This window comes from Ischnura elegans (genome assembly GCF_921293095.1).
Source record: "Ischnura elegans chromosome 13 unlocalized genomic scaffold, ioIscEleg1.1 SUPER_13_unloc_1, whole genome shotgun sequence".
Classification (NCBI taxonomy): domain Eukaryota; kingdom Metazoa; phylum Arthropoda; class Insecta; order Odonata; family Coenagrionidae; genus Ischnura; species Ischnura elegans.
The window spans coordinates 6,265,280-6,289,629 of NW_025791657.1; the positions used below are offsets into that span (position 1 = coordinate 6,265,280).

General features: G+C 36.5%; 1 protein-coding gene across 1 annotated transcript; it reads right to left on the minus strand.

Moving 5' to 3' along the window:
* On the minus strand, positions 1-20,585 carry LOC124172528 (zinc finger protein 2 homolog). Its single transcript, XM_046551975.1, has 9 exons — positions 20,514-20,585; positions 17,593-17,703; positions 16,749-16,868; positions 15,546-15,677; positions 14,250-14,381; positions 12,669-12,794; positions 11,584-11,656; positions 1,826-3,063; positions 1-69 (listed from the first exon to the last, which is right to left on the minus strand). Exons 1-9 carry the CDS (start codon positions 20,583-20,585, stop codon positions 1-3), a joined length of 2,073 nt encoding a protein of 690 aa, XP_046407931.1.
* Between the last annotated feature and the right edge of the window lie 3,765 nt (positions 20,586-24,350).

Genomic DNA, 24,350 nt, shown 5'->3' on the forward strand with positions numbered 1-24,350 from the left:
TTAATCCTCTCGGGCAGTCTCCTCCTGGAGATCAGAATAGTGGTCCAGCTCAGCTCCATCATGTTTTACCTGAGAGAATCCCATCATGCATGATTAATTAAAGTTGGAGTTGCAGCGACTCCTCGGGACAATTATGTGGACGTTTCCCTTGCCTTCCACATTGTAGTACCACAGCTGTTTAAGTACATGTTCTCATGCCTGCATTGAAATGAGTGTCTTCGAGCAGACCACTGTGGTCTCCACCCTCACTCATATGAAGAATAGCTGCTGCCCTCACCCCCAGGTGATGTAAGGCACAATAAGGGGAAGCCTCGCATTGCCAAATCACGGCATCTTCACAGGCTTTATGTATCATTTAGATGGCCTATCTTGGCCGGGGATAGACTCATATCAGCTCGGGGTAATGCCGCCATTTGTCCGTGACTGATTATTCGACAAGTTAACTCTCTCATATGGCCACTAAACTTTATATCTTAAGTTTTACCCAACATCCGCAACACAGCGGATGTACTCGGTGGCTTACAGCTCAGCCTCGACCAAAAATTAAAAAGTAGGAATAAAATTGAAAATATATTAAGAATGAAAATAAACTAAAACATACTAAATTCATAAAATTAGCAAACTCGGACAAGAGCCTATTATTGTGCAATATTATCACATTACTTATAACATGTGGATACAATACTGATTATTTCAACCAAAAATATTCAAAGGACATATGATACATTCCATGAAAATTCAGAACCAATTATTAAATTACTGTAGAGGCTGGGCTTTGAGCAATACACATTGGATTGAAAATAAATGTCGTCTTCAATCAAAAATGTGGAATGCAGGCTGCTTTATCCCAATCTGCCAGACTGGCTGTACCCTTTTCTGCAACTGCTTTCCTCCAATATTCACTTTGAAAATCTAAAAATACATGACTTGCTACATTCTTCATGCATTCACATATATTGTCAATAATCCATGTTGGCACTAAACTATCATTCATTCCTCGATGTGCAGGCAAGAATTATCTACTGGGCTCTTAGGTGCATATTTGCATGAGATTGAATTAGACACATTTGTAACATTTGTATGAATTATCCTGTCCCCGAGCAAACATGTTGCATGCACAAAGGTGACTTATCCAAGTAAAATCATCACAGCATACACAACATGAATAAGTGTCTCTCACTTGCGTGTCAATGTGGCAGTAGAGGTTGAAACAAAAAGTGAAATACATAGCACAAACTCATCATGAATAATGTCTCAAATCTTTTCATGTACACATGTGGTGGTCAAGGTCTTTCCTTGCAGTGCTGGATTGATGCAAGTTATGCATAAAAATAGCTGCTCTCACATGTGACTGTGAAGGTAAGCACTCTAATCAAAATATTTGCAGCGAATGTTAAATTGATAGTTTTAATCTTCTCTTTTTGTACGAATGTGTAACTAGGTCGTATTAACGAGTGAAATAGTTACTGCAGATGTTGCAAAAATAAATATCCTATTGGGTGTGCACACATGTCCATTTTAATAGGCTCTTTGTCACCGCACAAATAATGTTTCTCATCCGTGTGATTTAGCATGTGACAGTTGAGAGAACAACTGAGTGAAGGGTGTTTTCGCAAATTCTGCATTAAAAAAGTATCCCTCCTGCGCGCGTTCAAATGTGTCCGACCAGAATTTTGCTTAAAGGAAAAGAACTATCGCACCTTTTGTACGAATAAGAATTCTCCCCCGAGTGTGTACGAAAAAATGTCGCTATGTCTCCCATTCTTGAGAAAGACTTTTCACACTCGTTTCATGAAAAAGGTTTCTTTCCCTAATGCATACGTACATGTCTAACTAAGTGGCTCTTATTCGAAAAACATTTTTCACAATAGTTGCAAGTATAAGGTTTCTCTCCCGTGTGTGTACGGATGTGTCTATTGAGGCTGACACTCAGAGTAAAAGACTTGGAGCAAATGCTACACGAATAAGGTTTCTCTCCCGTGTGCGTGCGTGCATGTCTAACCAAGGTGTTCTTCTCGGAGAAAGACTTTTCACAGTCGTTGCAAGAAAAAGGTTTCTCTCCCGTGTGTGTACGATCATGACGAACTAATTGGACCTTCTTCGAGAAAGACTTTTCACACTCATTGCAGGAAAAAGGTCTCTCTCCCGTGTGTGTACGGATGTGTGCATTGAGGTTGCCACTCTGATTAAAAGACTTGGAGCAAATGCTACAAGAATAAGGTTTCTCCCCAGTGTGCGTACGAATATGTTCAACTAAGGCGCTCTCATCCGAGAAAGACTTTTCACACTCGTTGCAAGTAAAAGGTTTCTCTCCCGTGTGTGTACGAATATGACGATCTAAGTGGGACTTCCTCGAGAAAGCCTTTTGACACTCGTTGCATGAAAAAGGTCTCTCTCCTGTGCGTGAACGCATGTGGGAAACAAGGTCATTACGCAGAGAGAAGGACGTTTTGCAGACTGAACGCGAATAAGATTTCTCTGCGATTGATGATTCTGCTACAGCATCAAAATTATGAGCAACAGAATTACTTTTTGTGTGTTTGATTAGCTCATTTTTGTCGTTGAATGCATCTCTGCAGTGAAATGAATTTTTGTTTGACCTGTTACTGATCCCAGGATTTTTGATCGAGCAATTAGGCATCTCCTCCTTGTCTCCCACGAGGGTCTCACACCCATTTCTTTCAATTCTATTAAGTCTGATATTCCTAAGGCTATTCATGGTATTTGGTGCATCATGACCACCTTTCTTCCCAAAAAAAGTCTTTGCGCCTCCGGTTCCGCTGATTTTATGTGATTTGTTGTTTCTCGCATTGCATTGTCTATCATCAGGAATTGAGCTATTTGTTTTCATATCAGTATCTGGAGCACCACATTTTTCCAAGTCTTCATCCATCAGGTTTCTTTCTGCCTTTACTAGGGATGCTCCAGAGTTGGAATCAATTTGTGTCACAAAAGCTGAGGGACCAGTGCATTCATCAATTGAATAATTCCTCACATTTCCTTCCGCAGGCAGATATGAAGTTGATGGTGTTTGAATGGGGATTCCATCGTCTGTTTGGAACCCTAGAAAAGAATTTCAAATGACAACTATCACATTCAAACATGATATCTAGGACTCGTTATCCTTCCCCTCAAAATCGATTTAATGGATGAAAAATGCCATTAATCACGGAGTTAAAATATAGCCTGGCCTGGTCTTGAAACCAGAGACAAAAATAAACAGAAAATGAATGGATGGGAAAAGATTGGGAAAGAAACACATAACACAAAAACGTCTAGGGCAACAGGAATCATTATAACCCATCGTATTAATACATAAGCCAAAACACATGCACACCACACATCTGACTTACAATTGAAGAAGAAGAAAGAAATCAGGCCACTTTAAAAATTTGTTTTATTTTAAGGCAGACTGTGATTTAAACCTTTTTTCTTTATTTTCAATTGTCCTAAGGTAGATATTTTAAAAAGAGAAATTAATTTACAATTCGATTGAATATCTTATGATTAGCAAATATTTTGTAAATAAAAAATCACTCAATCAACCAATTAAAAAATAAAAATCGTAAATTTTGTGGCACTATAGATGAACATCTATAAAATATATTTTTAATTATTCCTGAATTCGTTTTCATAAAACCATTAAGCATTCAAAGCTAAAAGCAATAAAATAAACAAAATAACGATCTGGTGAACAATTATTCTTAACTGTAATGAGATAAACAATCGTTTGGAGGCGTATCGGGGCTACATATTCCAGGATTGCACGCACGCCTCAGCTTTTATTTACGTTGGGATAGTAGTGATTCCACTCTTTTTCATAATTAGCGTCTTTATTGCTATCTAAGCAATCTTATGCAGAAAATCACTGAGCCCCATTGAATTTTGTACACAGTTGGTCCACTTCATTGACGCCAATTTTAGTTCTGTTGTAGTATGTACGCACATCAGATTTCTTTTGGCTACCACTTTCAACATAAATGGCAGTATCGTGACGCATTGTGTAATGAACAAGAACTGATGCCATTTATCCATTTGGGCAGTATGACATGAACATATAATTCTTTTGGAAATTAAAGAGATATAAATTCATTGCTCTGCTCTTGCTGGGTCAAAATCCTTTCTTAATTTACATTTAACTACTTTTGATCGTACCAATGTATGAAAGCCTATTTTCCAGCAAATATTTGGGCCAGGGAAACAATAGTGAACTAGTTATCACATGTACTTTTTGGCACCCACAAATCGTTCAACTAACAGAATAACAATATTACAACAATACAGCTGAATTACTAATTCAGTAGGTCCTTTGGGCTGCAAATGCAAAATAATTTCTATAAAAGATAGTTACCATGAAAAACTGTTGCACATGCAGGACCGCTTATTCACAGTTTATAATAGAAAATGAACTGAAAACACTTCCTATTCAGTTGACTATTTAGCAATTCCACTACGAAGAAGATATGTTATATTTAAACGCGACAGGGGAGTGACACCCACAATAAATACTCCCATATCAGCAAAGCTATGAGATAAAGAACCCAGAAGAAGGGTACCTTTAATAAATCGTACGGCTGCGAATCACTGCTTTGTATTTTAGGAGTGCGGATTTCTGTAACTCACTGCAGGGAAAACGGTTGAACTTTGTCCCTTGTAAAGCATCAGCTTAAGGTCTCTTGCACCCCTACTACCCCTCCCTGCAGAGGAGGCAATAAAGCAGGCCACTTGCCAAGGTACCCATAACAGTAACTTAGATGTGTGACACACTGTGTCCTCGACAGCATGAGAATATTTGGAGTCTGTGTTTAGCTTTTTTTAGAGTAGAGTTCACTACTCATTTGGGAGACAACTCAACGGTGTGCCCTTCCTTTACGCCTGCTACTGCACTTGAGTCTCTATCTCTATCTCAACACATGTCCATGGACAACTTATTGTGTTACCAGTATTTTTTAAACCGAATGTAGTACTTGTTTTCAATAATTTAACCTTCTAAAAATTACTAACCTCTTTTAAGCATTTTTGAATTTTAAACGGATTTGTAGTGTTAATGACAACAAAGTTAGTGAACACAAGGTTCGAAGACTATAACTTCAGAAATTCGTTATTTTTAACGCTAAAATTTCGTTTTCAAAATTGCTTACGCACAGAGAAAAAATGGAGAATTCATTTCAAAGTAAAAAATTTCAATAGTATGTAGTATGCAAAAAAATATATCATCGCAAAAACAATTGACAGTGCAACCACTTCACGACGGAGTACTGGGGAGAGGATATAAATGAGTGGGTGGGTCGGGCTAAACACTTTCGTGCTGGATGTCGGGTGGAGGCGATGGACATTTTCATACGTAGAAGACCAGAACCCTCCCACTCATTTATGATCATCCTCACTGCAGGCAATCTTTTAAAAGAGTAAATTATTGAAAATGAAATACAATTTCTGGTTGAAAAAACATTGGTAATGAAATGAGTTGGCTGCGGATTAATGCTATGACTGGGTAAGTGACTGGAGTGAGGGATAGATACCCAGATGAGCTGGGTCTGAATTCTAAGGGACTAAAATACCCATGCAACTCCCCCCAAAATAGAGCTCCATACAGAAATGTTTAAAATGTCCTAATGCTTCTCGTAGCACAAAAACGTTTTCCAACTGGCAAGAAAGGGTATAGTTGACTGCCCATAACTTTACAGCCTAATACTAAATAAATTCGAAATACAGGGTACGGCCACTGAATGCATCCGACCATTTCTAACTCAGGGGTATCTTCCCTTCCCTCGCATTGGCAGGAGCAGATGTGTAATCGTTTGCATTGAAAAATCCACGACAGCTATGTTGTAATGTTTGTTTTTTCTGTGACATCATCTTGGCCAATCGCCGCGGTGCATTTTGTTCTTCTTTTTTTTAACGTCTTCTCCCTGCTGGTTGTGTATGACATGTAAGAGTGTTTTTTCGGAAGTCCAGATTAAAGTCAACCTTGTTGAAGTAAGAATGTGTGTCATTCCATGCGAAATTCACCATGAACAATAGGTTTAGGGCCCAGACAGGCAACCAAGTAGAGTGCAGATTGAAATACTTGTTGAAGGTTGACGAATTCGAGTGAAGTATATCACTGAGCGACTGATTGTGAGGTTTTTCACTAGTCATCATGGCGGACAGTGAGGACCATAACGGCAATTTTATTCCAAAATTGTCTAATGGAAATTATTTCGCATGGAAGTTGCGTGTGAAGGCGCACTTAATTGATAAACATTGTTGGATTGCGATAGAGCCGAATTATCACGAAATTGAGGAGTTGAACGTTGACCAATTAAGACTTAACTGAAAGGTTATCTCAGTATTATACAAAACCGTAGGTGATGATTTTTTATTAGATATTGAGGACTGTACCCGAGTGAAAGCGGCATGGGCGATTTTAGAAGAAATATATGTCACGTCTACGAAGTTCCATGCTTTGTACGCACTGAAGGAGATGGTCAACGTAAGCAAGACCGAAGACATCAGCATGCAAGAATATGCAGCATCCATTGAAAGACTGAATAAGAAAGTGCAGAGAGGTGGTATTGAGTTCGATGATGAAGTCGTAGCTAATTTTCTGTCGGCGGGACTTCCACTTGATGTATACGAAGTGTTTATTCAAAACGTTCTCCAAGAGCCTCAGCTAACAACGCGGAAGGGGAAGGGACGTTTGCTGGACGAAGAAAGGAGGCGCCTACAACTGAACGGAGAGGAAAATGACCGGACTGCGCTCATAACCTATAAGTAGGAAAGGAAGAGTCGTTCAAGGCCGAAAGGGAAAGGTCAACTTGCTGCAGTGGAGAAGAGGGAAAACAATACCAGGTGTAGTTTTAAATGTAAGAAATCTGGTCATATTAGTAAAGTGTGTCCTGAAGTGCAGTGCTATGCTTGTCAGGAATGGGGACATTGGGCTGCTGACTGTACAAGTAAGAATGTAAGTAAAACTAATAATAATCTTGTGCAAGCGAAGTCAGAAAAGAAAACCATTAGTTGTGTAAGATTGTATGCTTTGTCTGCTCTGAAAGGTCCTAATATGTGGTTGTTAGACTCAGCCGCGACTGAGCATATGACTTCTAAGATGGAATTGTTTTCATCATTCACTCCGGGAGGTGGAAATGTAACTCTTAGTTAAGGTAGTATTAAGGTTTGTGGACGGGGTACTATTGTGCTCAGTATGTCAGAAAAATGTGGTGGTAATGACCTAGAAATGAAAAATGTGTTGTATGTGCCTGAATTAAATTTCAATTTAATTTCAATTTCCAAACTGAATGGGCACAATGTGAAGGTACTATTTGATAAAGAATGTGCTACTGGTATATTTGATGGGAGCAATGTATTTACGGCATATGTACATGAAGGATTATATGCTCTGGAGGGAGATGTGGTAATTTCTAATGTTGCTCAATCATGTGTAGTGCAATCTGATGATTTCAAGGTCGAGGATGACATTGAAGCAGTGGCATTGAAAGCAGTCAGCATTGATGTTTGGCGTCAGAGACTTGGACACTTGCACACAGATGCCATAAAGATAATTCCAGGGTTAGAAAAACTCAAGGTACCTAAATAAAGAGAGAGCTGTGATGTATGTATAATAGAAGGTAAGATGAAAAACACCATTTTTCCAGTGAGAAGAGACAGAATAACTAGCAAACCATTAGAACTAGTGCACAGTGATTAAATGATTTCTCCCGTTAGATCACACGGTGGAGCAATGTACATGGTAACCTTTATTGATGATTTTAGTAGGTACTCAGTAGTGAAATTCTGTAAGAAAAAGAATGAAGTCTTTTCAAAATTTAAGGGTTATAAGGTTGAAGTCGAGAAACTGCATGGCCTAGAATTAAAATGCTTACAGACTGATGGGGGTGGTGAGTATTGTGGGGGTATTTTTGAGAACTTTCTCAGAGAAAATGGGATTGTTCATCGAAAATCTGTCGCATACTCTCCACAACAGAATGGGGTGGCAGAAAGGTATAACCCAACTATTGTAGACATGGTAAGATGCTTATTATTTCAGTCAGGTTTGCCTACATCATTTTGGTGTGAAGCTGCCAACACAGCATGTTTCATATGCAATTTAAGTCCTTCACGAGCGACAAATAATAGAATCCCTTTTCAATAGTGGAAGGGACAGAGAGTGGATAAAGAGTTGAGCAGACAAAGAATATTTGGGTGTGCTGCCTGGTTAGCAAAAAAACAGGGTAAATTCCTACCCAGAGCAGTGCAATGTGTATTCTTAGGATATGAGAACCATGTTAAAGGTTACAGATTGTATAATTGAATGTTAAATTCCAAGAAAACAAGTTTCCCTTCAAAGAAAGGACTACATCAAAAGACAGAATGATGGTTTATGATTGTGACTATGATGATGAGAATTTAGATGTGATTGCAGATGATGATTTTGTGAATGAATTTGGAGATGTGATTGCAGATGATGATTTTGTGAATGAAGTTGGGGATAGGAATGAGGTCATAACTGAAGTTGGGGCCAATGAGAATGATTTGGTTAGTGGCATGGATGATGAAGGTGAGGATTTAGATATTGCCCCATTACGTAGAAGTGAAAGGGAACATAAGGTAAAAAATGTTCTTGTTGCAATTTCTCAGCATTAATATCTGATTTTATTGAGGAACCCTTAAGCCCAGTAGAAGCTTTAAGTGGAGAATATGCTGATGAGTGGAGGGCAGCTATGGAGAGTGAGTTAGAAAGTATTAGAGCTGCAGGTACTTATGTATTGGTAGATAGACCTGTTGATAAGAACATTCTAGGATGCAAGTGGGTTCTGAAACTAAAGAAAAATCCAGATGGCAGTGTGAATAGGTTCAAGGCCAGATTGGTGGCACAGGGGTTTAAGCAAGTACAGAGTGTAGATTTTCATGATACTTATGCCCCAGTTATCAAAAAAAAAGACAATTAGGCTGATGATGGCACTGGCAGTTCAAAACAATTGGGTGGAAGAACACATTGACGTTCTTACAGCGTACTTGCACAGAGAACTTTCTGAAGAAGTGTAAATGGACCAACCAAGGTTCTTTACAATAGATAAGGGAAAGGTGTGGAAACTTTTAAAAAGCTTATATGGTTTAAAACAAAGCGCTAGGGAGTGGCATGTGACTTTGCATAACGTCTTGAATGATTTGGGTTTGAAGAAGCTGGTAAAGGATCCATGCCTGTATGTGAATGAGAGTAGAGATCAATGTATTGGTATTTACGTTGATGATTTGGCATGTTGGGGGAAGATTGAACAAGTAGAACGTTTTAAGAAAGAATTAGGATGCAAACTCGAGATTAGAGTCCTAGGGAAGATGACACATTTTTTGTCAATGAGTATCAAGTATGGGAACCATGAGATGTTTATTCACCAAACTCCTTACATACAACAAATACTAAAGGAATTCAGACTTGAAGAAGGGAAGGGAGGTCGTCTCCATTAGAGATAGATAGAAATGACAGACATTATGATCAAGAATCCAAAAGGTTCAATGAGTATGTGTACAGGAAAGCTGTTGGTATGTTGTTATATGTAGCCACTACTACAAGGCCTGACATATATTCTGCTGTATGTTAAGCTCGTCAAAGCAATAGTAATCCATCTAATAGAAACTGGCAAGATGTAAAGCACATTATGTTTTACTTGAAAAGGACTTCGGATGTAAAATTGAAATTTTGTCGTTCAGAATGTCCTATTTTGCTGTTTTGTGATGCAGATTTTGCCAATTCCTTGGAGAGAAAATCTGTTACTGTTTACATATCTATGTTTGCAAATGCTCCAGTGAGTTGGAATAGCAAATTACCCAAGAAGTCAGACACTGTATCAGCATCTACTTGCGAAGCAGAGTATGTATCTAAAGCTGATAACATGAGTGCAATGTGGCTTGCTAAGCATTATGGGGATACAGAGCTGTCTAAGCATTTGTAAATAAAGTACAACTTATGTAGAGATTATGTTAAAAAGGGTATTTTAAGATATGAATATATATGTAGTAGTGATAACGTGTCAGATGAATTTCTTATGAAGTTACATCAATATTCAAGAGTGGAATATTGAAAGAATTTTTTTTGTGTGGACCATTTTTTTGTTTATGATTGTTTGTATTGCGTAAATGATGTCACAGCAAAGGAGGGAGTTTTGTAATGTTTGTTTTTTCTGTGACATCATCTTGGCCAATTGCCGCGGTGCATTTTGTTATTCTTTTTTTTTAACATCTTCTCCCTGCTGGTTGTATATGACATGTAAGTATTTTTTCGGAAGTCCAGATTAAAGTCAACCTCGTAGAAGTAAGAATGTGTGTAATTCCATGCAAAATTCACCATGAACAATAAGCTATACCTGGCGTTAGGTGTATGGCATGAAAATGCCCGTTGGCTCCGACCCACGTTTGACATGAAAGTGTTAAAAGGGGAAAGTGACTGCCCCTGAATTTACATCCTGCAGTGAGATAGATAAAACTTACAGCTAGAATCATTACCTTACTAACCAAAGTTAGCATGACACCCACTATCAATACTATGCTGTTTTATAACACCAAAATCCTACAATTAAGGGAATGAAACGAAGTTTGGTTGTTCTTAGCCATACTGATTCCATTACTGGCGCATTACTATCGATTTTATATTATGTAAACAGTATTTTCTCCACCAAGGAAGCTTCATGCTTGGCTCTCTGTAAAACCTAAAAAAGCACCATAGCCTATTGTAGGGAAAGAAGGGCGAAAAGGAATGCGCCCATTTAAAATATTTTCCATAATTTTCCCACTAACTTAAAATGGGCCAAAAGCAAAGATAATTTTTCCATTCACATGACCAGTTTCCATATTCACATTTTCAATTAAGAATTTTCAATACTCGATTCTCAAGCCAAGTGCTCCTTTATGGTGATATGTTTCTATTTTTTTTCAATAAACTGGTCTCAAAACATGGCTGGTTAAATGTTAAAAATTTCAATACAACAAAAAATTTTGTCAGGCATTAAAAATGATACAGATGACCACAAAAGCAAGTAAAGGCAACTCTTCTTCCCTATCAATTTGACACTTAAACCAAAGAAAACAAAAAATATGGATGGATGAATAATAAGTCACAAGAAGGCCACTTTCAGGAAATATGACATCACAGTACCATCCCCCATTCACGGCATGGCATCATGAAATCTAGCAAGGCGTCACATTTGAAATCGGCATCAATTTTTGGGCCCGTTCATGGTGCCAATGGCACGGTTCCATTCCGGAATGAAATGGGTGCTGCGGAGACCATGGTATAATTAGACTCATCTGAAGGCATCCATAGAGACATATGGTTATTTGAAAGCATGCTGGCACACAGGATAGTGGCCAGTGAAAAGACATCCCATCAGAAAGCAGCCTAAGCCTTATCTATATACCGCTATTTGTAGCCCTTGAGAGCACTAACCCACTGATTCCATTGCAGACTCATCGGCCACTATCGCATTCTCAACTATGTCCCTCGTAACAGCAACAGTTGACAAAATAAAAGCATAAACATGTACATCCTCTACATGAACATCATTTCCTCCATGTATAGAGTTATTTGCAATCCTAAACAGTACTCACCAAATGCCTTCGTAGCGGAATCATGGGCAATAGTTGATCTCTCAATTGGGTCCCCATCCTCGCCTAAAGTAAGCTGTAAGTAATCATCAACAAATGAATCATGTATGCACAAAGGATTCAGAAATTTTTTTAAGGATTCACTAAAACTACTTCATGCATCATATTGCATCAAAAGTTGGTATTCCTAACAAATATTTTCCACTCACAATAAATCCTTTTTCAACACTCTCAGCCAATTGAATATATTCGCATTTCTTTCAACATCAAAGTGGTCTTTGATTTATGTTATGCCGGCTTTAAAATATTATCTTTATTAGTTAACTCTGCAATTGATGTCATTTTATTTTCATAGGATAATATAAAAAAATTAAAGTTTCTTTGGTAATCACAGAACCAAAATAACATATTTGAAATTAGGCATCCGTGTCAAAAAATGGGATAAAACCTAACGCAGCCACATTGCACAAGAAGATACCGACACTGAAAACTAAATTTTTCAGTGAAAATCATGGAGCCAATAATAAACATATAATATTTGTAAAATGAAAAGTAGGAATTAATTATGAAAAGTGCTCCATGTGAAAATTGAACCTAGAAGTTCCAGGTAGTAGCCACACATCATAACCGCGGGGCTATCGCTCCTACATGAAGGCAGACCATTTATGAGGGAGTAAAATAGACCTGTAAATGTTGACCCCCTTTTCTTGTTTTAGCCATTGGTTATGTAAACCTACATTTGGGTGATTTGTGGGCAGCTTCTAACATATTATATCACTAAAAAGTTTGATTTGAATGTAAGACCTGATATTCTTAATGAGATGATTAATACCAGCATTTTCTTTCGTAAAATATAAGGAAAGCATTATATAACACATAAATAAAACATAAAAAGGAATGAAAACGGTTTCTTTTGAGATATGAATACTACTTCAGGAATTAGAAAATTTGAATCAAATGGGTAACCTTAACAGCTGTGCAGAAAGCTAAACGTCCTACCATTTACAATGAAAAATGTTTACATTTTTACCTACTACATATCGCCATCATCAATTAATTAAATTCCATAGCAAGAATTCCTAATATACCTGGGCATTCTCTTCTAGAGATGATTCCTTCTTTACCCCAATCAGCGTCCACTCCAGGTCTACCACTACGGCTCCTGTGCCCTGAGTTTCCACCTTTTCACCTTGGGAAGCAGTTAAGGTTATGGGCTGCAACATTATGCCAAATCATCATCATACATGATTTAGATACAAAAAAAAGAAATGCTTTTGAGAATTTGTCTTTCGAATAAAATTAAAGTTCATTCAAGATGGATACATTCTTCATGCTACCCTGCAAGCATCCTCAAAGTAAATAATGTCAGCATTTTATATTGTTTATGCTTATGTTTATTAAAGTTACCACTTTAATACAGACTTAAAACCTCTTTTTTGCATTGCAAAATCCCTTCTAAAGCCACATAATGATCCTCAGGGCAATGGTTTCTGGAAATGTTAAACTCCAGATGTAATCCTATTCTTATTAGAAACCTATTTTATGGGAGAAATTTCCATGAGAGTCCAGAGCACAAATGTAATAACACACATTCATGAAAAATTAATAGGGTCAATAAAGGAGAATAATTTATGGTGCTTTGCTAAAGAAGTCAGTTTGTCAAACATTTTGATTAATAAAAATAAGTTACTCAGACTAGATATAACAGGAGGCAATTCCAAGTTAATGAAGAAAGTTATATATACATGAACTCCTTATAGGACAAGAGATGCTTAACTTCAATGGGAAAATATGAAGGTTTATGTTACCCTGGACAAACAATTGATGAGTGGTGTGTAATTGAGCTGTTCTTACTTCCAGGGACTAAATGAAAATTACATAATGTATATTCAAGTAGAACGTCATCAGTTTTCCCAGAAATAACTGAACCTTTAACAACATATTTGCTCAGAAGGTATACAACAGTGCTTTCAAGGATGTGAAAAATTTTTCTGGTATAAATGCAATATATCCGTGATAAATATGAACAACAAAAGACAACTGGAAATGTATACCTCCACTACTGACCATGGTTTCATCACTATCTCATTTTCACTTCACATAACCTTAAAAACTGACAGACATGTTATACTAAGGGAAGCAGAATAACCAGTGATGGATGAAGCGGGAAAGAAATAGTAAGTAGAATAGCACAGGTACAGAGAGCATTCTACAAAAAAAGAATAATCTACTCAGAGCTGAGAATTGAAATACAGCTGTAAGGAAACAATTCATCAAACACTACATATGGAACATATTTATAAATAGTAGCAAGGTTTCAAAATTGACAGCTGAAGAAAAGTCAAAAGAAGAGTGGGAGATAAGATGACTTCTAAAAATCTTAACTTAATCGGCTACATCATGAGATATGATGGCCTAGTAAGAAGAATAGACAGACAACGAGGAGGACAGGTGGACTGAAAGTAGGGAAAAAATGGCTCAATGTTTTAATAAGTCAGGTTATTAAGGATACACAAAAAGAAGAGCATTAACATGAAAAGATAAGCAGATGTTAGTTAAGATTTGAGGACTCTATGAAATGAATTTTAGGAACGTGGGTTTATGATGGCAACATAGTTCATATGCAATTCAAGTTCACTGGAAAATAAATAGTTCATAAATAGTATTACCTGAATAGAAGAGTCTTGATGCACCTGTTTGCTTGTAAAACCATCAGAGCAATCATTCAACACATATTCTTCTTCATCATCGCTTATCTCATCATTTTTAACAGAGGAGCACTCGTACGTTACCAGATCACTCTATTGGAAAGAGGAACACACTTTGATACACATTTTCATCTATTGGTGCACAAGCATAAGTGATCATGAACGAAGCTTGAATTACAGGGTGTCTGTAGTAAACAAGTAATCCCTGATCAAGTATTCTGGCCTATTTGTAAAAAACAGAGTAACTTAATTGACTAACAAGATTCAGCCAGTTAACTTATTCTTCCTTCTCATACAATCCAATAAAAGCCTTAAGAAAAGGGAGAAACGACTTCATTGGGTACATAATGAGAATGAATATCTTTTAAAAGTGGGGACTTCCCCTATCATTGTAGTTAACTTCCCAAAAGCAGCAGAGCAAAGAGCACTGAGCTTTTAAGAAGAATGTCATTATCTTGCACGAAAATAACTGAAACCTTTACATACATATTTGCTCAAAAGCTATACAACAGTGCTTTCAAGTGTATGAAATTGTTTCAGGTGTAAATACAATTATTATCTATGATAAAATATGAACAACAAATGATAACTTCCACACTTTCACATATATCTCCACTCCTGACCATGGTTTCAACAGTGTCATTTTCATGTCTCATAACCTTAAAAGCACACAAGCTACATGAGGCCTAGTTATCAGTGATGGATGAAGCAAGAAAGAAATAGTGAATAGAATAGCTTCGGCACAAAGAGAACTCTAAAGAAAACGGGAATCTCCACACAGCTGAGAGTAATAATACTAAAATATGGAAAATATTCATTGGACACTACATTCTGAGCATATTTAAAAATGATAGCAAGATTCTAAATCGACGGCCGCATGAAAGTCAAAAGTGAAAGAATTGAAAATGTGTTGCTCATGGATAATGTAGAAGGTAAAAGGGATCGAATGAGGAAGTACCAAGGAAGTACAGAAAATAGATGGAGAAGTCTTCGAAAAAACAAAACTTCATCAGCCACAGCATGAGATATGATACACTTATAAAGACATTAGTCAAAAGGGAAATGGAGAAATGGATGGGAAGAAGGGATAAGAATGCTTCTAGATGTACATATATCATTAGTTAGATTAATAAGGATTTATAACAGAAAAAGAAAATAAATATTTAAAGATAAGAAAAACCAATTTTAGGAAGATGCCAATCAGTTTATGTTTAACTCAAGGTCAACAGACAATACATAGTTCATAAATAGTATTACCTGACCAGAAATGTCTTGATGAATCAGTTTGCTTGATGCACCATCAGTGCAATCATTGAGTCTATATCTATCTTCATCATCGCTGATATGATCTTCTTTAACAGAAGGGCACTTGTATGTTACCGCATTGCTCTATTGGAAAAAGGAACCTCCATTGATACATAATATAATCAATTGGTACAAGAAGCAAAAGTGATCATGAAGAATGCTTTAATTACAGGATGTCGGTACAAAATAAATTATTCCCAATGAACGATTCTTGCCTCTTAGCAGAAATAGATTTACTTAATCAACCAACAACATTTGGATAATAATGTTCTTATTGTTTCAATATAATCTAATGAAATTCTTAGTGAGAAGAAGGAACCCCTTTATTGGGAATATCTTGAGAGTAAATAGTTCTTAAAATTGCAGACTTCCCCTGGCATTAAATTAATTTTCAAAAATGAGCAAGGCAAAGAGCACTGATTTCTAAGAAAATAATATAAATCCAAGAATAAGCAAAATATTAATATTACATTAATAGTGGAAGAGTTTCAAGACTATGAACAACAACAGCAGAAAATTGAGTCAAAGTAAATAAAAATCAGTTCATCTCACTAAAATTTGATGTCTTTTGGTAACGGATTTGCATTGCCAACGTGCAACACCCCATTCAAAAATGGTAAAGGACAAATCCCTAGTCCTTGTTATATATTCCTATTCACTTTCATCACGAACTCCATATCTGATCTGATTCCTGTGAATATCAATCTCTCATAAGGAACGAGCTATGTTGTTCGACCGGGCTAGCAGCTGCATCATGATGTCATGGTCATGCTATTAAACTGTTCCAAACTCAACAGTACTCCTCTCAACTCTCAATTCCTAATCACCCTTCCAATCTGTCAAAACCAGATTTAAATACTGTGTTACACTATCAAAACATTAATAACTGCTCAGTGATGTAATGGCAGTGCTCTCACTTGCTCAGTAAATAAATTTGTGCTGTCAGTTTTGCATAAAAAAGCAAAAAAAAGGTTCATTACAATAAATAATTCATTTAAAATTATTCATTCATGAAATGTATGCTGTAGCTGGTCATTATTGATCAGGAGTAGGAGAATGCTTTACGTTTGTTCTAAGAGGTGTTGGGAATAATCCACTAAGGAATGATATTGTGCCGTAGAAAATTAGAACTATAAAAGGCAAAAGTCAACTCACCAATTCATCAGTGGCCAATGGGTCTGACACATCAGTTGAAATTCCTGCTGGATCTGATGTGTACAGCATAGGATAAATCCCTTCACTGAGGTTACCTTCATCCTCGCCCTTCACTTGAAACTGGAAGATAGTAATAGGCTTCACTCAATTAAAGAAAAAACAATACTAAGCCCATTCGATCATAAAAAATACTCATTTTCTTGAAATCATTCCAGCTGGCCAATGTACTCATGATATTTTTGCGACTCCGGCATAATACTCCAGAATATCAACGTTCAACTAGGGAGGGAGAGTTATGTCACAAAGGGCGTGTGATTTGAATGAGAGTTTTGGCCACTTACAGCAGAGGCAAAATAGCTGAAACGACAGATTGAGGTTCCACTGTACATTGAATTGTCTTAATATTTTCTTTACCCATGCTTGTAATGAGGTGTCACAACAGTTAAAGCTGGATCCTTCATTGAAATTAAGGAGAAACATGGCTTAAAACAAAGAGAGGGCAATAATGAGACACTCCCCAATTATAGCCAAGACAAATGACTTAAACAGACATTTCACATCGTTATCTACAAGCCTACTCCATCAGATACAAGTAATTTCTATCAGGAGATTACCAGTGTTGTACAGGTGAAATTGACTGAAAAATATTAGTGTGGTTCAGTTTTCTGCCTCATATGTTACAACTAGAAAATCCCTCAACTGACGGTGGCATTACTTTGAGTGACTTCCCATAAATATACTTATATTTATGACAGACACACCGTCTTCTTTATTGCTACGGAGAAATTTGTATAACTGAAGGTGGTTCAAATCAGGTTTCACTGTGTACTAGAACATAACTTACCAACTCATTTTCCCTGGGCAGTACCAGGTCTGGCACAGGAATGTATATTTCAGTGGTTTGGGCTGAGCATGTGAGCTGTGAATTCTTTTCAATCACATCTTGAGTGCAACCCTTAGTCTCCACAGAAGGCCCCGAATTGTCATCAGCTGCCCCTCCTCCTTCAAAACTCTGCAGAAAAGGTAACAGTGAAAAAACACTCATCTCCTTAAAAATACATGCATGGGATGCTCTGAAGTAATACCAAGATGAATGTTAAACATACTGTCTATGTTTTCATATAAAAATGGAGTGGTGTCAGCATGCTTGTTAATCACGTTTTGGGTCTGGTAAATATGGATCTCTGTGGTCGAATAGGTGATGTCTTAGTTGGCGGGACAAAAAACATGTTTGTGGTTGTTGATGATTATTCCATGAAGCCATTTTGCTATTTTTTTGAAATCCAGAAGTGAAACATTTGATAGATTCAATGAATTTAAAGCTTGGGCTGAGAACAGGACAGATCTAAGGATTAAGGTTGTAAGATCTGACAATGGTCTTGAATTACCTAATCAAAAGTTTGATTCTTTGAAAGGTTACATGGAATAGACCATCAGACTAGCACCCCATACACCCCAGAACAGAATGGTGTGGCAGAATGTGCTAATCGCACAATATGTGTACAGACTAGATGTACATTGTTTGATTCAGGCTTACCAAAGGGCTATTGGGTGGAGACCTGTAACACTGCAGTCCACATTAAAAACTATGTACCACATAGAGCTATTCAAGGTAAGACTCCGCAAGAGTTGTGGGGAGGAAAAATGTCATCATTCAAACATTTAAGGGTTTTTCGGAGTCCTGCATATGATCTTGTTCCAGATCAGAAAAGAAGTAAGTGTGATGCTAAGGGAAAAAGGTTAATTTTGTTGGGTATTGTGAAACAAGAAAATGTTAAAGACAAATTGATCCACATAATCCCACAAAAGTCATTAATGCAAGAAATGTTTTCTTAGAAAATTATGAGAGGCCTAATGTAAGGAATGAAAGTGTACCAAATAAGGGTAAGAATGGTGCAGTGTACCATTTTTTATCATTTTATTCTAGGAATGAATCTAGTTTGCCTTTAAATAATGTTAAGTCAATTGGGTTTAATGAGATTAGAATGGAAGGACCAATGACAGAAAGTCAAGATTGTGTTTTGGATGGGGAAGTAGACTCCAATAACGATGTCCTTGGTATTGAAAATTGTGGTGAATCCATTGAAGTCGGGGAATCCAGTAGTGTGAGAGAGAGAAAATACCCTTTAAGAAATAGGACCCCTAAGCTTTACCCTGACTTTGTACCTTCATTTTAGCTTCGAGTAGTTCTGAAAGTGGCAAGGATCATATTTCCATCGATGAGGCCTTGGCTGGCCCAGAAAGGTCATACTGGAAAAGGGCACTGGATCAGGAAATGCAGTCCTCTAAGTGTAACAAAGTGTGGGACCTGGTGACCTTGCCAGATGAAGTAAAAGCTAAAGCTTGTTGAAACTCATCTCATATTATGGCTTTGTCACAAAATCCTTGGAGCCAGGAGAAGGCCTTCAAATTGTCCCATTCACAGAAAATTCTCGTTACCCCTGGAATATCATGCTCATACAAAGTATCCTAACATCCTTCTTTTCAAGTTACAAGCTTGTACTTTAAATAGAGATTTAGGGTAACAATTATCACTGTTTAATGAACAAAAAAACTAAGTTTTGTAATGCTGAACTTGTATCTGCAATAATAATTGTCAGAGAAGTTGCGTTTATAAGGATAAAATCACTAACTAATAATTTTACACAGTGGTGTCTCAGAAACTGAAGTGGATGTGTTTATTTTGTTGATGACCTCTTTACATATGTAAACATGTCATATTGAAGAAAATATTCGGTCTAACATGAAGACATTTAGGTTCTAAATAGATTAGTCTCCGATTACCATAGCCTTACTCCATACGGCATGTGATATTTCTGACAGAAGATAAGCAGTTTTGTGAAGCTAGGATTTGCTTAAAGGAGAATAGGTAAGCATGGCTATGCTTTTTGCCTTTTACGATATTTACGTGTTTTAAACGATAGTTACAGTAGAGAAATATTAAAAAACTCAAATGTTGAAAAAAAAAAATTGTACTGACATTGTAAAACATAAGAACCTGACAACATAACATTGATCAAGGGTAAATTCCACTATAAAAAAGCTTTTCAAAGCAAAGAAAATTGATAATAAACAACAATAACTCCTTGCATGAACAATGAAACTACCAAAAAACATAATGATTTGGATAGAGACCATAAACCAGTTCTTAGTTTCATACACAGATCTACCTACTCGTGAGAGCATTTAATTCATTTAAAAAATCATTTATAACGTATCATTATATGAATACAGCATTACGTTTCCTTAGATTTCTCTAATGAAATGAATCAAGTAAGAGTTCCTTTACATTATTCAAATAGACTTTGCTCCATTGAAGTTAAATCACTTCTTATAACTGTATAAAACAGAAGTTAATCATTAAAAGCCGTTGACAAAAATAGGAGATAACAATGCAGATTACAATTATGAGGAAACAAGATTTGTAAAAATTATGTTATGTTAATGTCGACTATGGCTGTTTAATGAAAGCATAGTTAATTGATTTCAAATAAAAAATGGGATCCCCTGAGGCAACCTGATATCAACATTAAGTATCTCTTACAGTCTCATGGAGGTTTTGTGCAAGTGATGTCAAGAAAGAAGATGACACCTTTTCTATTTGAAAGTAGACAATTAGATATGAATACTGTTGAAGGGTTTTGTCCATACACGCCCGGGTTTGAGGGAAAAAAGCATTTAAAATTAAAAAATACAATCACATTGAATATAATTAAATAGTTTGGCTCATTGTTTCAAAGCCAGTTTGGCCTAGTGGTAGCGTACCGCACTTTCATTTTGAAGGACCAGGGTTCGAGACTCTGAGAGAGTAAATTTTTTCCAGTCTGCCGCCGCCATTTTTTGTCATCTTTTCCATCTTATTCAGATTTGTGGCTTTCAGACGTTTCACATTTTTTTACTTGACTGCTTCTTGAGAATAAGCCCTGTATTGACACTGATATCGCCAAGATTCATCCAAGCAGGAGTGGTAAAACTGTGGTACTGGCATCAAAATGAAGGGAACTTATTTCCAGAGCAAAAGATTTGAAACATACTGTCTTTGAAGAGTTGCCCAGTTTCCATGTGGGAGAAAGACATAAAATCAGGGAGAATGAAAATTGACAATCTTGAAGTGATCGACAGATGGGTATACGATCGCTTTGTGGAAGCCAGGAACAGGAATGAACTGGTGATGATGCGGACTTCACAAGAATAGGCTATTTAAGGGTAATTTCAGCTCATGTCTCCAGGACTTGACTTCTAAGCCAGTGCTTAATGGGTTGCATCTTTCAAGAAGAGATACCGAAACGTGCAATGCAAAATTACATGTCAACGAGCGAGCGTCTGCTGAAGAAATATTGCACAAAGCAAAGTAACACACTCATACACAACACAGTATGATATTTTGGCCTCAGAAAAACGGCTTTCTAAAGTTTTTATTGTGTGTGTTATAACCTGGTGGTGATTTTGAAAAGACAGCCATTAAAATTATAATGCCAGCTATCCCAAAAATATACAAGGAAAGAAGACTTTCCAATTCAAGTAGTACATTCCAGTTTCTACTCCAACAATTTTTCCATGCACTTCAAATTCATTAAACAAAATAGATCTGTAAAATGAAATACATCCCATTCCCTACGCCATGAAGCTATTTGCAAAAACATTATGTCTACAAACAATAAGAATATTCAAAAAAATTAACCGAAAAAATACACGATGAATCAAAACCATCACCTCATATTTTTAAGGCCTGTTTACACCACACAATATCATTAAACTTGATTGTTTCTGGCTTTACTTTGTGAAAATCCATTCTTAATAATAAAACGTTATTGTACTTTTCCACACGATTTAATTAATACGACCGGTTTCGTCGCAGAGGCGACATCATCAGGTACAGAATCCGTTATAATAACAGTTATTTTGTTCTTGTTTATCTGGTTGCTATTACGTTGGTAGGGGAGGGTTGCGTTGGGGTTGGAGCGTCACTCAGCCTCAGGGGAATCTCCAAGAGTGGGGAATAGTTTACAAAAATATTTTCATTTGCTAAAATGAAAATATTTTTGATATGGAATTTTAGCAAATGAAAATATTTTTGTAAACTATTCCCCGCTCTTGGAGATTCCCCTGAGGCTGAGTGACGCTCCAACCCCAACGCAACCCTCCCCTACCAACGTAATAGCAACCAGATAAACAAGAACAAAATAACTGTTATTATAACGGATTCTGTACCTGATGATGTCGCCTCTGCGACGAAACCGGTCGTATTAATTAAATCGTGTGGAAAAGTACAATAACGTTTTATTATTAACACAATATCATACTTAAGTTAATGTGTGAATGCATGAATAATGAATGCAAGGACCAAATCAGAAAGGTTCTATTTTCTATTCATGCATTCACACAAGTTGGGTGTGTTACCCAATGCATTCTTGTGTACATTTCTGGATTCATTTATTTAGACAATAACTAGCACAGGTAAATTCATGGAGTAGACAGGCCTTTACGCAAGAACCGTAATGCAACAACCCCTACCGATTTAAAAAGCAATACAGTGTTCAATATCCCCAGCCACAATTATGACGATTCTTACATGGGAAAAACATCTCAATACATAAAAATTAGTATTTCACAATGAAAAACATCTCTTAAAATTAGGATACCTTTAAAAATGTACCCATTTTTACAGTGTAATAACTAAAAACCAAACTCTCACGAAATAAAAACCACACTCTCAATAAATAGAAAACACACTTTTGTGTACATGATTTTGGATAGTACCAAAATCATGTACACAAAATGTTATTATTGAAGAATTGTATGAATTAACGGTTTATATAAGCAAAGACATAAAACATTTGATAAACAGCTGACAAAGATAATTTTAGCAAATAATATTGTTATCAAATCAATCAGATATGTTACAAATAAAAAAATGCATAGGCTTAATATTGTAACATTGCAACGAACAATTAGACTAAATAGCCAGGTATGTATAATAAATTTTCTTAACCTGTTCTAAACATTTTCGATCGATTTGTTGACATATTTCATTGGATATATCTTCGTGTATTAAAACTTAAAAATGGTAAATAAACTTCTTAAAGTCCGCAAGTACGATTCTATAAATTATCTTAACTGTAAGTGTTGGAATTTAAAACCAAACAGGAGGTAAAAAGCAAAAGAAATACATCGAAAACATATTCCACAAAAATGTTCATATTCATTGATATCTTTTTTGAGTTAGTCATTCATGAATTCAAATGATTCACTTTTTTGGCTATGATTGAATTGCAAACAGGTATACAAAAAGAAAAAAACGACTTCACTCGTCACCATTGAGAAACCAAATGCGAGTTAACTAATACCTCGTCAGGATTAACTAATTCGGAAACACTATGTGGGATATTGGACTCTTTTCACTGCTCAGTTGATCATGCACAAGGGCCTTTAGCACCATCTACTGTGGTTCATTACTAAATTTAATACCCCATTAACTTTTGATGCCTAATCAAAGCGATTTTTAACAAACGTTGCACGTACCATTTTGTTGCAGTCATAAAGCATTATACTTTGCCCGTCGTGGCAAGTGATTCATCAAATACACAATTAAGTTACTTTTTCAAGTTACTGGTATAACCAGTTCTACCAACAAATACAAACATCTTGCTATATTTTTCATTCTCGTTGATATGAACTTAAAACTACTAATACCGGGCAGCACGGTACATAATCACGAACAAGTTTGCGAGAATGATTTAACATCATGTGGATGTTACACGAGGCTTCCAATGAAAAAAAAATAAGAAGCACTCACCCTGAAGTTATTTCTGGACGAAATTTTTCTCAGTTCTGCGTCCGATTCATGACAAATATTCCTGAAATCGTAGAATTTGATGAGCTTTTTTAAGCACAGTGGACATAAAGTTGCAGGCAGGCCATCTCCCACAACAACCTAAGAAAGGAATGAAAAAAATTGCAAGACATTTCAGACGTACCGTGGAAAATATGTTCATAGAACGGAATAAAACAAGAGGCAAGGAAATCGATAACATGTAACCCGCCACTTACTTTTAAGTCGACTAAATCATATAAGGCATCCTCCACAGTTGTCTGGCTAGCTACAATAGAAGTGAATATGTTATAATAATAATCATTTTTCTTCATGCAAAGTCTGCACGGGGTGCCCTCGGAAATCCTGTCTAAAGACTCTAAGTAATTCCCAGTGGTAGCACTCATGTTTTCTCAGCAATAACTAATTATTAGTCTCTAAACCAGTTCACTCCTCAAGCTAAGCATCCACACAGCACTCAGTGATTACTAAATTACGATCATTGCCATGAAGTACACCAATGTAAATACATTGGAATTATTAAGAAATAGGGCGTTTTTAAGCTCACATTAAAATATGACCTCAAAAAGAAATCACATCGCAGCAGAGTAATCAGCAAATATTTCAACGAATTCCATGTTTATTGACGCACTACATTATAATAGACCAGATAAGCAAGATTTAGCTCAGATACCGAACTTAAGTTGCATCTTTTAGCGCTAGAGGATAACGTACGCAGTAGGCCTACAATCGATAGATGAGGTATTTGCAACGATGAGTGATAAATTATT

Coding starts and splice junctions, on each gene's coding strand:
- LOC124172528 (XM_046551975.1), bottom strand. CDS start 20,585: ATGGCGGCGGCAGACTGGAAAAAATTTACTCTCTCAGAGTCTCGAACC. Junction 17,704..20,513: donor TCCTTCAAAATGAAAGTGCG/GTACGCTACCAC, acceptor GTGGAGACTAAG/GGTTGCACTCAAGATGTGAT. Junction 12,795..14,249: donor ATCAAGACTCTTCTATTCAG/GTAATACTATTT, acceptor ATAATGTTGCAG/CCCATAACCTTAACTGCTTC.